Genomic DNA, 16,877 nt, shown 5'->3' with positions numbered 1-16,877 from the left:
AGTCTGTATGTTGGTTTAAATCAATTAAATAAAATTGTGTTCGAATGTATGTTTGAAATTTTTGCGTGTAGCCGGATTTAATGCAATTGGTTTGTATTTTGACGTGACTATGGGCTTAAGCATATTAAAAGAGATATATGCGGTGTCTGGATATAATTTTGTATACAAAGTTTTTTTTTTAATTTTAGTTGATATCAAGGCTTATTTTTCAATTGGGAAAATTAATAAACTCAATATATTAGTAGCACTTGTTTGGTTATGTTTTAGCAAATGAAGTGCGACATTTCGTGGGTAATCAAATAATATTAATTTAATGTTTTTCAATAATGTTATTATTTTTGACTGGAATGAAAAGTGCTTTATATTTATAAGTAGACATTATTATAGCCGGCAGAATAATGTTGTTAATATGATTCAAATAAAATAGTCATCACATCGTTTATAATGTTGTATACAATTTTGAATTGAAGAGAATTACAATGAAAATGCAATTCATGGTTCAAAATTGCTTTTAGAGCCTTTGGCACTCTAACTTCTTTGTTTGTTGTTATTAGTTATTATTAATAAAACAGACAATTTCAAAGGAATTTCAAAACCCTACAAATACCCGTGGATATAAAATTGAATTTTAGCACTATTTTACAGGCGGTAGCCTATGCGGATGATTTGGTGATATTGGTGTCAGGAAAGTACACCTCTGTGATTAGTGAAATCACGGAGTCAGCTTTAAAGAAAGTTAGCAGCTGGGCCACGAGTTGTAGACTAGGAGTTAACCAAAGTAAAACTGAACTGATGCTCTTTACCACCAAAACTAAAGTACCGCCCGTCACGCTACCTCGACTCAACGGTCAAATCCTATCATTATCTTCCAGTGCAAAATATTTGGGAGTTATACTCGACCCTAAACTAAACTGGAAACTAAATATTGAAGTACGGGTTAAGAAGGCCTGTGTTGCCTTCTACGCCTGCAGCAAAACTTTCGGCAAAAAGTGGGGACTTCAGTCGAAGATGGTTTTATGGACGTACACAGCCGTAGTACGTCCAATCTTAACATAGAGCAAAGCCTATAATATTGACAAGCTGTAGAAGGTTCAGAGAACAGCTTGCGTGGGCACAACAGGGGCCATGCGTACTTGCCCAACGAACGCCTTAAAAGTTATTTTGGATCTTCTACCAATCGAACTTTTTATTAAATACATAGTTTACTGCAGCGCTATTAGGCTGAAGGAATCAAACAGTTGGTTGTAAAAACCTTATAGTCACAGCTACACAACGAAATTGATTCCCTCAGATATTATCTCGGTAGATACTGACTACTGCACTCCTACTTTGAGCCTTAGTAATGGCTGAATCACAAACACGTTTCAGCTTCGGCTTTGACTACGTAACGGTGGGCCTGCTTTGAGGTTGCTTTGAATGACATTTATATTATTTCATCCCTCCAAAGAGCAAATATTTTGTTTGTTGAAAATTTTTTTACAGCTGTTGAGCTGTCAGACAAAGCAAATGTTCAGATAATTGAACTAGAGCTTCCGTTTGGAGTCACATACTCACATTTCGTTACATTACGTTCTTTTTCTAACGAAACGTAAGGTCGTAGCTCCATTGTGATAGCATGCATTGAATTCCTATGGGTGAACTCTTAAACGTCAGATGAAGCCGAAGTTGAAGCGTATTTGTGATTCAGTCATAAGGTTTTTAAAGTTATTTTCCCATCCAGAGAAGATTGGGAGGATGACATCGTGTCGATAGGTTTCGACACAACCATCTTTACTGACGGCTCAAAGATGGAGTGCGGAGTTGGTTCTGGGATCTTTTCGAAGTTCCTTAATGTAGCTAAATCCTTTAGGCTTCCTGACTTTGCTAGAGTTTTACAGGCTGAACTGCTGGCAATAAGGGAGGCATGTAAGATACTTAAACAAAGCCCAAACCAAAACCGAAATGCGGCTATCTTTACAGACAGTCAGGCAGCTGTCAAAGCCATTCACTCGGTCACATCCTCATCATTGCGAGCCTGAATATTAACCTCGGTGTCACCCTGATCTGGGTTCCGGGCCGTAGTGGTATTGTGGGAAATGAACGGGCTGACGAGCTAGCCAGACAAGGATCGGCGCTTCATAGCTCGCTTGCGAAAATGGTTAACATTCCTCTATGAAGGGTACAATATTTTCTATCTACCAAACTGAATCAAACCGAAGGTGGAGCAATTTACACAACTGCATTATATCTAGGAAGATATGGCCCACCAATAGTAAAACCCGTACAAACGATCTTCTATGAAGGCCAAGGCAAGACATAGCCAGGATTGTTGCGGTTTGTACTATACATTGGCATGTACCTCTTATAACACCTTTTGCCGTACTTGTAGTGACCAAAGAAAAAGTGAAACCATAATTCATTTCCTCTGCAAGTGTCCTGCTTTGGCAAACACTAGAATGAAATACTTTGGAAAATCATTCTTTCACGAACTTGATGAGCTATCTGAGACAAAGATTAGAGACCTAATCTTATTTCTCAATGCGACAAAATGGCTCTTACATAATCCCTATGAAACTTCTCTATAAATCTTTCCCTTTCTATCACATGTCAAACGAGTTTTTGGTATCAAAACGGCGCACTACAGCGCTAATTGGATCTCAGGCTAGGTTGCCTTGAGATCGCCATTTCTACCTACCTAGCACTATTTTACATGTGTTTTTGAAACTGTTTATGATTTTAAGGCATTGAATGATACCTTTAACTTACGAAGCGAGTTGGAGTCAGGATCTGCAAATATCTCACACCCATTCGTTACTATTGGTATGATAAGTGAATTAACCAGCTTTAATTTAACTTGAGTAGGCAGAATTGATATAGTAACAGATAGGCCTCGGAGTGAAGCATACTTTTTGGAGATAACAGTATCGATATGGGTGTCTCACGTTAGCCTACTGTTGAAAGTTATACCTAGGTTTTTTGCATTTGTGACATATTCGATTTGGCAGGCGTTCAAGTTAAGGGGTGGACAATTTTCAAGGTGGGGTTTATATATCATACCGATAGGAAAGCTTATAAATATATAATTTTAAATCACCAGCGTAGATGTGAAATTGGCAGTAGGAAAAAACAGATTTCAAAAATAAACATAGAGAACAGTAAAGGACCAAGGACAGATCCTTGAGGAACACCTATATTGACAGGAAGAAACGAAGACATTTTACCGTTACACGATACGGCTTGCATGCGATTAGTCAAGTACGAATAAATAAGATTTTTGGTTGTATCAGAAAAATTGAAATTGGTCGTCAGTTTATCAGAAAGAAGGCTAAAATTAATGCAATAAAATGCTTTGGAAAAATCAAGTAGGGTTATCACAGTTGTATATATAGTCTAAATGTTGTCTTATATCTTCAAAAACTTTTAAAAAGGCTGAGATGCAGCTGTATCCAGATCTAAATCCCGACTGGAGAGGGTTAAGAAGACGTGTATCTTCAATATAATTTTTGATCTGGTTACTTAAGATAGTTTCAAAAGCTTTAGATAAAAAAGGGATACCAATTGGTCTATATTCCATTTTCTTCCCTCGTTTAGGGATGGGTATAACTTTAGATTTTTTCCTGAAGGTGGGGTAGATGGAGGTCATTATGATGGTGTTGGAAATGTGGGTTATGTGAGGAAGTATGAAAGGAAAAATAATTTTTAAAAAGTCTGGGTGTATGTTGTCAAGTCCAGTTGATTTAGGTTTAATAAAAAATGTTGCTTTAACTACTTGATATCCATCTGCTGAACAAACAGAAAAAGCATCGACTCTATCGTTTTCCGAAACACCAGATTGCCCAGTTGGTAATCGGGTTGGGGGAGTAGAGAACTTTCGATTCAAGTCCTCTAAAATCAATGTTGTCATTGGAAATCGAGGAATCTCCTCTTAAACCAATACCCTTGACTTCTTTCCAAAAATACTTGGAGGAACGATTTGAGTTGAACCTGTTGTTACAAAAATTATATTAAGCTGATTTGATTAATTAAGTTACAAAGTTACGAGATGTTTTGAATTGCCGAAGCATTTCTAGGCAACCAAATCGTTTCCAACGTCGGTATGAAACGTCTCTTGTTTTCAAAGCATTAATGATCTCAAGAGAAAACCAGGGACAACTACGCGATCTAATTTGGCGAATTTTAATGGGAACGTTTTTTAAAAAAAGATAAGTAATTGCAACTGTAAGACATTCAATTTGATAATCATCGTTTGATGTTGCAAGAACTGAGTACAAGTAAATTGATGAGCAATCACGAAATGAAGATTCGACATTTCCCCAGAGCCTACATTAAATAGCATACATGTCATACTTGGTAATCTAAAAATTCAAGAATTATTCGACAAAAACCGCTCTATCCTCGCATTGTCAATGTTTGAAATGGGTTTTGGACTGATTGGTTCGGTGTTATGGACCTTTTTTATTCGTAATTTTCCGTGATTGAATATGCCAGCAGGGCTTCACAAACGATTCAAGGCTTTGGAGATGAAATTTGTAAAGTAATCGAGGACGTACGTAGATGTAAATCAGCGAATTGGCAATGGACAATTTTATGGAAAGGGTAGGGGCATCAGCAGCCGTGGTGGCTGATTCGCTAATATCTTTTTCAATGAATGAAATAACCAAGTTCGTATTTCTTCGGTTTATTTGTTGCTGAAAACTCTTTTAGAAAAACCTTCCATTTCTAGAAGCAATTAAAAAAGATGAAAACTATTCAAAAATTGGCTACCTTGAGAATTAAGTCGTTTTCGATTATATAAAATCGAAGTTGGAAAATAATTTATGAACTTAGTTAATATTAGCTTTAATTACAAAATATTTGAAAATGGGGTCAATTTAAATTTATTATGCTTTAGTAATGCTTAAAATATTTTAATAATATTCAGATTCTTAAGAAGAAACCTTGAATAAGAAATCGTCAGTTTAATACTGTATTCTGAGAAATAAGATTTTTTATTTCGAACACAAACTTAAGTACCTTGAAAATTCTTGAAACTCTTCTTCTTAGTTAGTTGACGCACATTAATAGTTTTATGCTTTCTGAAAGTTTTTGTTTGTTTAATATTGATCATCTTTTTAATACCTCAAATTTTAAGATATACAAAAATTAAAGAAGTCTACAATCTATCTAGCTAAAATTTTTGAAAAAGGTTTATGCAAAACAGTATTTTTCTTAGAATTTGTCTTCTAACATCAGCCCCAATATATGTGTAAGCAGATTGAAAATGGTAACAATAATAGAATTCCGGAAATTGCATCAGAAGAAATTACGTCAAAGAAAGATTTTTCTTGGAAACCTTCGCAGTTTCTGGCTTTGGCATCCATATTTTTGAAGCGCTCTTCGCATTCATAAAAAATATTATTATTAGTTTTTAAAAAAAGGTACGTTTTAACAAAATTTCTGCAAGAAATGCAATGCTCTTAAGTTGTTCATATTTTGGAAACTGTTGGAATCTTTTAAGGCTTTTGTGTGTGGGGAAGCGTTCAAATTTTATAGTTACACCATACCTTGCTGGAAAATAGTGTTTTCAATCAAGGGGATAATAATACCCTTAAAATTTTAACGTTTAAACACAGTGCGAGTGTTAGGAAAATAGGGAAGGATTCAAGAGGAGATATCGGTGCACATTGGTGTTGAATATTAAAACGGGAGGGAAAAAGAGAGTTGGGTAAAGCATTCCAAATGTTAGGTGAGTGGTCAAAGAAAGAATCTCTTTTCTTAACATAACGTCCGAAATTGAGCTTGAGGGTAAACTGATGAGTATTCCTGGAAGTGCGAGTATTACGGCTGAATTGTGTGAGGGGGGAATTCAACTGGCTTATTCGACAGAACATTTTTTGTAAAAATATATGTAAGACTATGAAAGGCATAAAGCATTGCGGCGATGTTCAAGTGAGGCAAATGTTTCGGTTATATTAGTTCTATCACTTATCATTTTCAAAGCTCTTAAACTTGTTTTAGATGCATCTGCCTAAATATGTGAGTTGTATTCAAGTTTTGGACGAATGAAGGCTTTGTAAATTGCAGCCAGATCAGAAGAGCTGACAAATTTCTTGCACCGTCTTCGGAGAAATCCTATAAGCATCTTGCAGTGTTTTTAGCGATATCAAATATGAGATCATTCCATAAGAGGCGATCTGTGATGCACATACCGAGTGCTTAAAGTTGATTAGTTTCCTGGATGCAAGTGCTGCTCATGGATATCGGAATCGGGGGTGTGTTACTCTTTAACGACAGGAGACAGCATTGAGTTTTAGAAGCATTTAGTTCTACACTCAATTCCCCATTGTACAATGCTGTCGAGATCAGAATTTTATGAGCTTATCATACGCTGCCGTTGAAGTTCCACATTCGAAGGACAAGTATGTGAATCTAGAAACAAATGTGAAAAAGCTGAGGTTACTGTCGTCAGCGAAACAGTTATTAAAAATCAACAAATAAAATTGTCACTTTAGCACTTGAAGTATGCAAATGGAGGGCTAAGATAAATTTTGATAGCCTTTTTTACGGAACGTTAAAGAACATTTGTAAGCGGTACGTTATCGTCTATATGTTAAGGCTTTGATCCTCGCTGATCAAAATTAATTCCCTTAAAATTGCGGTCAGCGATGCTTGGTCATGTATTTTACCGTGATGAAGATGTTGAGTTTACTAAACCAAATTTTCAATAAAATTTTGATAATAAGTGTTTTGATCATAGTTGTTAAGTCCTTATTAGAAAAACTGACATTTATCCACATTAGCTTTTATAAGTTCGATAAAATACATGTTAGAACAAAATATCAGTTACGATGTTTTTTGAGAATCCATGAAAATTAATTGCTTATGCTTATTTAGCAAAAGAATTTATACTTATATGAAAACATTTCCGAACTTAACTTGAGCTTGAATGACTTTTTCAACTTAATCTTTTTCATGTTGAATAAAATATTACATAAATCTACATAATTTATCCACTTTTACTTGTACATACCTGAAAAATCATAAACTTACATCCAAAAAAACAAAAACCAATAATAAATTTAAAATATTAAAAAAAGGTAGATTTCCAAATTGATTTAAACAATCAAACCTTTTTTCTTTCCAAAATCCCTTCCAGCTCATTTGTCCCTGATAGTATTTATTTTATTTTTCTCAAAGTACCAACCACTTCCACTCAATTCGCTTGTCTTAAATTCTCTACCTCTACCTCGTCTATTGAATTCTTGACTTGGAAAACAATTTTCATGCCACATTAGCATGATTCTCTGCCCCTTTGCCGCATTCTACTTCACCACCACAGACACTACCTGTCTATCATAGTGATGCTGAAAATGGTGATCCATAAATGGTATTTCAATTCAAAACATAACCAGCCCGTTATCACAAAAATTCAAAAATTCCTCTCACCTTTTCGTTATACGTCACATACCTGGCATACATATAAAATACACATCGAACACAGAGTGAGAAAGAGGGAGGGAATAAGAGAAAGACTATGGGGGGTCCTTGATTCGTCGTTCTTCATATTAAGGACTTTTTGTTTGATTTACATCATCGACCTCACTCGAATGAGGAATATGAAATCTCACCTCGATAAATTGTTATACCACCTGCCCTGCTCTGCCCTGCCCTGCCCAGTCCTGTTCTTCCCTACCATACCCTACTTTACCTTACCAACCTCTCCCTGACTTATCTCGACCTGTTTTATGCTTTTTTTTTCTTCTTTTTTTGGACTTGACTTTTATTCAAACCGATTTGCATTCATATTATGACCCTTCGTCCTATATTTTTGGTTCGTCCTTTTTTTTCCACTGCTTCTTCTTGTATTTTTGGTATTTTCGGAAAGGAGATATCTTGATACTACTGCAACGTGGTAGTTCTGGAATTTGATTCATTATTATTCATCGATGCGGTCGACCATCATTTTTCTTGCATGTGCTCGTACAGAGATACAAAAGAAGAAAACTCCGTGATGACCCGTTTTATCCTTGTTAGTTGTTTCTATATGAGGAAGAGGCAGTAACCTGCCTCTGGAGGATCCTAACTCCGGTCTGACATTGATGGTAAATGACTTGGAGGATTCCGATGCAATGGGAACACCTGATGGAAGTTATAGGAGGTTTTTGCATGGATGGCATGTGTATCATCTCCGGTAAGTCGAACTTTCGAATGTGATGACCGCAGGACACTTGCCCAAAAGAATATACATGTCCTTATACGTTGTTTGTGAGCTACGAGTATAGGAGTACGAATATATTTCCTAAATTCAGAGGTGGTTTTGATTGATTAGCCAAGAGATGTACGCCATTCGGTTGAGGTCACGTCTACGTCGTCATCGTCATCATCGTCGTCGTCGTCCTTCCATATGCCATATGGTGATGCCCCAAGTGTTAACCTCATATTGTTGTCTTTGTCTGGAAAGAGAGGACTCTACTTCTGCTATTACGTTGCAATATAGGTAGGAAGGTAGGTATGTTTGGTAATTCTTGTTCCGTTGCCGTTTATGGGTTGCGGAGGTCCTTCTATATCAACCATGTGGTAGAATGATGGAACTCTCTGCGACCGGCCTCCTCCTATCAGAGTAATTGCCGCCTTGGGGTGTAGTTGGCCAAAAAGTTGAGGGAAGGTGACGTTGTGACAATTGTCTGGCGGGAGATGTTCGTCGTCATCGCCGTCGTTGTCGTTTCGCCACAACTCAGTTCTGACCCCGTTTCGGTGTTGGTGTCATCGTTATTGTGATGGGCTCCCCCCAGTGTTGCACTAGTTCGTCTTAACGGCACAGTTGTGGATCCGGTGGTTGTTCCGGCATGGCTGGCTGAGTATGGCGGAGGTGGTGGGGGTTTCCGATAGTCTAGAACGCTGGAATTCTTTTTAACGGTGGGTGGGCGCTGGTAGGATCCAGTTGAAGGATAACGCAGCAGTTGTTTCGCCAACTTGTCGTTGGGTGGCGCTGGAGGCGGCGGAGGTGAGTCTGAGCCTCCATTTGGCGACGACGATGCCGGTGCCGGAATACACGACATCTCTCGCATCAGGTCCATATATCTGGACTGTAAATAGTCCGTTGTGGACCTACTGACATGGTCGTATTTACTTTTGGCCAAATTGCCACTGTTACTGCTATTTGCATAATGGGCGGCGATGGTAGTGGTGGTGGTTGGATTGGCATCTTGAGTGGTAGTTGGGTGTTTTATTGTTGTAACTGCAGATGACGGTGTCAAGGATGGAGCGGTGGGGGATTGTGGACCATAAATGCTAGAGTTCTGATGATGATGCTGCTGTTGCTGGTGATGGTTCTGGAGCTGAAGCTGGTGGTGGTTGTGGGAGTAATGATCCTGAATTTGGTCAGCATATGAATTCTGGTGATTTACTGTTGTTGTTGTAGCCGATGTTGGACTGTAGAGGCTGCTGTTGCTGTGGCTTTTGTTTTTATTGCCGAATGAATGCTGCGTTGTGTTCGGTAACAAATCGGGTTGGTATTCAGCTGTGATGGTACCATCTGCATTTTGATGATGACGTTTCAAAGGTGTTATTCGATTGATTTCGGACATATTTGGGCCATGTGGAAGGTAAACGGTGTGCGAGGGTATGTGGAGAGAATCTGAAATGAGAATAAAAGAAATATTAAATTGTATACATGTACAAATGTGTGTAAAATCAGGACACAATAATATTTTTTTTCCTTATTTTCTTTTCATGGAAGATATTTTTATTTTTGATTTTCAAAATAAATGAAAATTATGCGTAACATTTTAATATTGGCCTGGTTTTGTAGTTCTGGTTATTTTTGAGGTTAAATAAAGAGATGGTTTTTAAAGGTCATATATACAAACATTTGTTAGTCAAGTTAAATTGTTTTACTTTCGTTATGTGTCGTTTGATTGATTGTGAAAAAAATGGTAATGATCATGAACACAAAATTAATCCTTGAGGTCTGACATTGAGCTAGTTTTTAATAATTGAATAAAATTCAATGTTTTTTGTGGCAAAAATCGGTTTCTATAAGGAGCGTCAAATTTACTTGCTAAAGTAATATTCGTTGAAATTAATTTGTTTATTTACATTTTATATAATTTAGTTAATTTTATTCATAACAAAAATTACATCACAGAATTTATTTTAGAAACATTAAAGCAATGTTTGGCACTATATTTGAAAATAAAAATGGAAAGGTCTCATAAGTTATATCACAGAAATATAGAAACAAGGTTTAAATAAAACTGTTCGAACTCTGTAAGGGTTATTAATTATTTTAAATTATAATGGTTTTAATTTTAAATAGCCACCTGATTGGGTAGCTGTCAGCTTTGAAGTGAAAATCTTTTGATATTTTACAATTAAAAATTACTTCTACTAAAAATGGAACACATTGTACTTGTTTACTTCACATAGGAAGTTATTGTAATGGGTCCGATTTGTCAAATTGAAAATTTTGACATTTCTCGACGTTTCAAGGTCCCTAGAGTCGAAATAAAAGATTTTTTAGAAAGATGTCTGCGCGTGCGTGTGTACCTACGTTTGTACGTCCTTATGTCCGTACGTTCGGGACGTTTTTTCGTCGTCCATAGCTCAAGAAACAGAAGAGATATGGATTTCAATTAAATTTTGTTATGCAGATAATATGCAGAAAGGGCTCTCAAGAAAATTGCGTGGGTTATTTTATTACCATAGCAGTTTGAAAAAAGGTGACAATTTTGGTTAACCCTAAATATCTTACGAACCGATAACGCTAGAGACTTGAATTAAATTTTGTAAAATATATTGTAACGTGATATCAAAGGAGTATATTTTTTGAAAAAAATCCATTTAACGGTTTTTTATAAATAATATAAATGAAAAAAAAAATTTGTCACCTCCAACAATTTACGACTTAAATATGATTTCATCTCCAAAATAAATTTGTTCAACGAAGAATAATGTTTTTGAAATCTGATGAAATTTTGAGCAAAATCGAATTGACAATTTTTTTTATAAAAAATAAAGTTGGTAAAAATTGAATATCCATTCAAATATCTTTTCAAAACCTTGTTTTAAATTTAAGCTTAAAACTTATTTTATCCTATAAGAAATATTGTTTTTAACATTCTGAAAAATGTTGAGAAAAATGAAAATGACAATTTTTTTACAAAAAATAAAAACCTAAACAAAATTAATAAATGTTGGTAAAAATTGATTTTCGCGTCAAATATCTTTTCAAAACCTTGAGATATTGGCTTCAATTTACTTTTATCTTTCAAAAAATATTGTTGTCAACATTCAGTAAAATTTGGAAAAAAATCGAACTGACACTTTTTATACAAAAAATTAAAAAACAAAAAAAAAATTAACAAAAGTTGGTAAGAAAAGATTTTCGACTCAAATATCTTTTCAAAAATTTAAGATAATAGCTTCTTACTAATTTTTACTTATAAGAAATATTGTTTTCAACATTAGGACAAATTTTGAGAAAAATAGAATTGACAGTTTTTTACAAAAAAATAAAACTCAAAAAAAAAAAAAACAATACTAAAACTTGGTAAAAATTTACTTTGGACTCAAATAGCTTTTCAAAAATTAAAAATATTGACTTCAAACTTATTTTATTTCACAGAAAATATTGTTTTCGATATTCAGTAATTTTTATATAAAAATCCAATTAAATGTATGAAAAAAAACCATAAGGCCATTTTTACTGACTTTTTCGATCATCAATTGAACAAACAGGATGTGCTCGAGATGTATTTTTTTTAAAAATCATCGTCATAACATGTTTCATAGTTTATGCAACAATTGGTTTTTTGAAGAAAATATTTGTTTATGTAAACGTTAAGACCCGTTATTTGGCCGTGATTTAACATTTCCCTGTCGCTGGTTATATGTAAAGTCGCTAGTCTAAGCCAAAAAGATTGAAACAATTGAGAACATGGAGGCTAACATTCTCCACTTCTTTTTCGTAAACAGCTACACATTTTTAGAAAAAAATTCATCGAACTTCAAACTTCCAGTTCAGACAATGCCCTTTAAAGATTATCGTCATATTCGTTTAAATAAATCCCTAGTTCTTTGGATTGAAAAATACAATTTAAGACCGTTTAATACTACTAGTATTGAATGTGGAACTTCTAAGACAAAATATGTGAATAAGAAGCCGAGTGGTTATGAATGAAAGTGAACATATCGACATTCTTGGCATGTGAATAACATACGCTATTTTGACAAAGGTACGGCAATATTTTTGGGTTTTCTGAGCACTGCAAGAAATGCCTCTCCGACTGATCCATTTACAATCTATAAGACATATATCGCCGTAAGGATTGAGTATAACTTCTTACTCTGAGCTATTGCGTCGGTTACTTACTTAAGCCTCTAGAACAGTATTCAATGAAAAGCTTTCAAGTTGATTGCTGATAATAACATCACTAACTAAATTGCGTTAATCAAACATCTCGAAAACTTACTTACTAACTTAAAGTGGCGCTACAGTCCGGGGCGGACCTGGGCCTCACCAAACATGCATCTCCAGCCAGCTCGGTCCCTAGCTAGCTGTCTCCAGTTTCGCACGCCAAGTTGGTTAAGTTCTTCTCCCTCCTGGGTGTGCCACCTGAGTCGCGGTCTTCCTCTACTGCGCCGTCCCTCGGGATTGGATTCAAAGACCTTCCGGGCTGGATCGTTGATGTCCATTCGCTCTAAATGACCCAGCCATCTAAGCCGTTGGACTTTAATTCTGCGAACTAGGTCAGTGGCACTGTACAACCCGTACAGTTCGTTGTTATATCTTTTCCTCCATTCTCCATCTATACGTACGAGACCAATAATCACCCGCAGAATTTTTCTCTCGAAGTATCCTAAGACGCTCTCGTCTTTCTCTGACAAAGTCCAGGTCTCAGCGCCATAAATCAGAACCGGGATGATAAGTGTCTTATAGATGGTGCTTTTAGATGCTCAAGAGCGGACTTTACTTCTCAATTCCCTTCTAAGTCCAAAGAAGCAGCTATTTGCAAGGGTTATTCTTCGTTTGATTTCAGCGCTGGTGTCGTTGTCTGTATTTATAGCGGTGCCTACTACCTCAAACTTATAGCTGTCCATGATGACGTTTTGTCCAAGACGTCGTTGTTCAGTATCCTTTTCTGATGACAGCATAAACTTGGTCTTGCCCTCATTGACCACTAAACCTATCTTCTTCACTTCCGTCGCAATGCTCAAAAACGCTCCACTGACATAACGCTTTGATCTTCCAATTATGTCAATATCATCTGCGTATCCGAGAAATTGGATGGATTATTGGAAGATTGTGCCTCTAGTGTTGACGGTTGAGTTTTCAACACATTTCTTTCCAGAATGATGTTGAAGAAGTCGCATGAGTCGTTTTGTCTTAAACCTTTTTTGACATCAAATGCATCGGTATTCTATATCGTCATTCTGCACAAACGGATAAACAGGGATGCCAAAACTAGACATTGCTCGGTATAACTCTTCCCTATAGATGCTGTCATACGCGGCTTTAAAATCCTGGGTTTTTTCCAAGATTTGCCGTAGTGTGAATATTTGGTCGATAGTGGACTTTCCTGGTCTGAAGCCACACTGATAAGGACCAATCAGGTTGTTGACGAATGGCTTCAGACGTTCACATATTACTGCAGAGAGGATCTTATATGCAATGTTAAGGAGATTAATGCCTCTGTAGTTGGCGCAATTTAGAGGGTCTACTTTTTATGCATTGGGCAAACTATGCTGAGATTCCACTCATCGGGCATGCTTTCTTCCGACCATATTTTGCAGATGAGTTGGTGCATGCTCCCTACCAAGTCATCGCTTGCTGCATTGAATAGTTCGGCAGCGATGCCGTCAGCTCCAGTAGCTTTTTTTTACTTAAGTTTAGGTATAGCTATCTTTACTTCGTCAAGGTCGGGTAGGCGAAATTGTTGATCTGCGTCGCCAAGGTTGAGTGGTTCTATCTCCCTTACACCGGAACTCGGTTCGTCCTCGCCGTTATATTATTGGAGAAGTGATCTTTCCATATTCTGAGCATCGATTGCGGTTCTACTACGATGTTCCCCTGATCGTCTTTACAGATTTCAGTTCGTGGCTGGTACCCTTGGAAGGTTTTTTTTACTTTTTGGTAAAATTTACGAACCTCATTCTTGTTGTAACATCCCTCTATCTCCTCGATCATGCTCTTCTCATGCTCTCTTTTTTACATCTAAGAAGCCTATGTTCCTCTCTCCTCTTCTGCTCGTAGAGCTCGCGAGTAGCTTTAGTCCTTTTGTGCAGCGCCGTTTTGTATGCCTCTTGTTTTGTTGCTTGCGTTTGCCGCCATTCGTCGTCAAATTAGGGGTTACACTGTGGTGGCCGTGTGAAACCTAGCACTTCAGAGGCGGCATCTCTGATGGCTGCAAGGCAATGTTGCCACTGGTTTTCAATGCTTAATGCAGGCAGCATTAAGAGGTTATTAGAGAACCGATCGGAAAAGGACATGGCAGTCTCTTGCGATTGTAGTCTAACGTAAAATCTTCTCACAGTACTTCCTTGCTTTGGCTTGGATCGGGATATCCGTAGACGTACCTTGGCTACAACGAGGTAGTGGTCCGAGTCAATTTTGGCCCCTTGCAATGTTCAAACATCCTGTATACTGGAGAAGTGTCGCGCGTCGATCGCAATGTGGTCAATCTGGTTGATTGATTAGAAGAATTCCATGTCCCCTTGTGGATATTGAGATGTGTGAACTGCGTACTATAGCTACCAGAACGTCTCGCCCCGCAGCGAAATCGATCAGCCTGAATCCGTTGTCGGAGGTGATGTCGTGCAGGTTGTATGTCCCGATTATGCCACCAAAGATGTCTTCTTTTCATAGCTTGGCATTAAAATCTCCTAAGACAATTTTAATGTCATAGCAAGGGCACTGCTCATATGTCTTGTCCAAGAGCTCGAAGAATATGTCTTTTGTGTCTTCATTTTTCTTCTCTGTTGGAGCATACGCGCATATTAGGCTTGTGTTGGCGAATTCAGCCTTGATGCGGATTATTGTGATGCGCTCGCTCACACTGTTGAAGCTCAAGACTTTTTGCCTGAGTCTAGTTCCAACAACAAATCCACACCCAAATAGACCCTGTCTTTGTTCTCGGTAGAAGTCGCCGTAGTATATATCGCAGTTATTTAGTTTGCGTTTGCCCGGTCCATCCCATCGCACTTCTTGGATGGCGGTAATATCTGCCTTGCAGCAGTTTAGAACTTCCTCTAAAAAACATCTCCAATGCTTTTGCTTTATCTTTTTCACCTATAAATACTTCAACCGTAATACAAGTACTTCTAGAAATGTCTATTAGTTTACCTTTGTGTTCAACTTCGTTCGAATACTTTGGAGTACAGGTATTGGTTCTTTAGCCGTATTACGCAAATGTGGAATGCCTTACCACACCTGTTCTTTCTCTTTCTTGCAATATTCAAGAGTTTAGAACCAATGCTCACTGGCATCTCCTTTCTAAGCATCCATTTCTCTTTGAATAATTAAGGTTATTCAAAACCCTTTGATTGTGCGCAAGTTGCAAAAATAAAACTAAAACGACATTTATAGCTCTTTTATAGGATCATTGAGTACTTCTTAAAACAAATGCTTATACATTTTTGCTTAACTAGCCATTCAAGCAGAAATGAGCTTTATCACAGAGGATATTTTAAAAAGTGCGATTTTAAATGGCAAGATTGAACAACACACAATTGTTGTCAAGGTGTAAACAAATTATTTTTAAATAAGAGTCCAAAAAAAAAAAAACCATTAAAAAACAGCCATTAGTTTGAGGAATTAACTATAAATCGTTTCTGCTAAGAGAGTGGTGATCCTCCTAGTCACTAGTTTCCACGAGAAATGAAATGATTCTATTATGTATAGATTTTTTGCGACCCAGAGTTCCGTTCAAAATCAGAAAGACCCATTTATAAAAAAAAAAACATTAAAGCTTAAGGTTGGAATTTATACCTATCAAAAATGTGTTTTCCCCTTCATTAATTTTCAAAAATCCATTCCTAATATTTATTTGTTGGTGGTTTTTTTTTTTGTTTGCTGTTGCTGTAGGTATAGCCTTTATCTCAATTAGGGCAATACCAATTTTGTCTTTTTTCCAAACCATTAACCAACCTTCTGAAATAATTAATTACAATCAAAACACCACACACTCTCCCTTAAGGTTAGCTATAATAAGTAGCTTATTGGCATCGGAACTCTTACCACTTTATATAGTTTTTCACCATAATACACACGTTAGGCTACGAATACGTCCAAAAACGTACACTTCTGCTAACGCAACGCAACGATACGAAAGGATTTCCAACTGATTTGTTGCCACATTTAAGCGCCTCAAACACCTCTCTTATGTCAGTAATAAATTTTATAAATTTGTCACGTCATTTCGTATGCCAGCACATAATCACTTATTTCAAAGCCCTGCCGGTGCGGTGATGTGCGGCGCTGTGGCGGCTTCGCATCTAAAAGCTACCCCCGGAATTCCACAACCATCAGCTACTAGATTAGCCCCATTAAATACATGTCCCGTGTTGTCAAAAGCCATTGCGAATATAAGTCGATCAATTAAAATTCCCCCAATAAAACTCACCTTATTTCTCTTTTTTGACAATTGATAGCGCTCTTCAATTACCCATAAATTCTACCTATCACCTCGAATAGTCTAAGTCCTTTTTTCGTTTCTTTTTCTTTTCCTTTCTGAAATTTCATCTTTTCTTGTGTAAAAGTTCAAGATTTTGGGTTGGTTTTGGAGTTGAGAGATGAAGGAAGGTTTTCTAAGTTCTCTAACATTCATAAATACAATACACCAGGTCGGATTTCAGAGCATACCTTTTAGCACTTTTTGTACCTTGATTTGGCATACATAAGGCACGAGGCATGAGGCATT

At 36.8% G+C, this 16,877-nt stretch overlaps 1 protein-coding gene across 1 annotated transcript in view; it reads right to left on the bottom strand.

Annotated features, from left to right (window-relative positions):
* Positions 1-6,886: 6,886 nt before the first annotated feature.
* The window catches only part of LOC129947296 (uncharacterized), a 120,069-nt gene continuing 110,078 nt past the window's right edge, over positions 6,887-16,877 (bottom strand). Inside the window, exon 3 of the mRNA XM_056057807.1 lies at positions 6,887-9,595. Within this exon, the coding sequence (XP_055913782.1) occupies positions 8,574-9,595 (1,022 nt within the window). The 3' untranslated portion in view covers positions 6,887-8,573. The remainder of the gene's footprint in view (positions 9,596-16,877) is intronic.

This window comes from Eupeodes corollae, chromosome 2 (assembly GCF_945859685.1).
Source record: "Eupeodes corollae chromosome 2, idEupCoro1.1, whole genome shotgun sequence".
Lineage (NCBI taxonomy): Eukaryota > Metazoa > Arthropoda > Insecta > Diptera > Syrphidae > Eupeodes > Eupeodes corollae.
The sequence above is the reverse complement of the archived record's forward strand: the minus strand, read 5'-3'. Positions and strand labels throughout refer to the sequence as shown.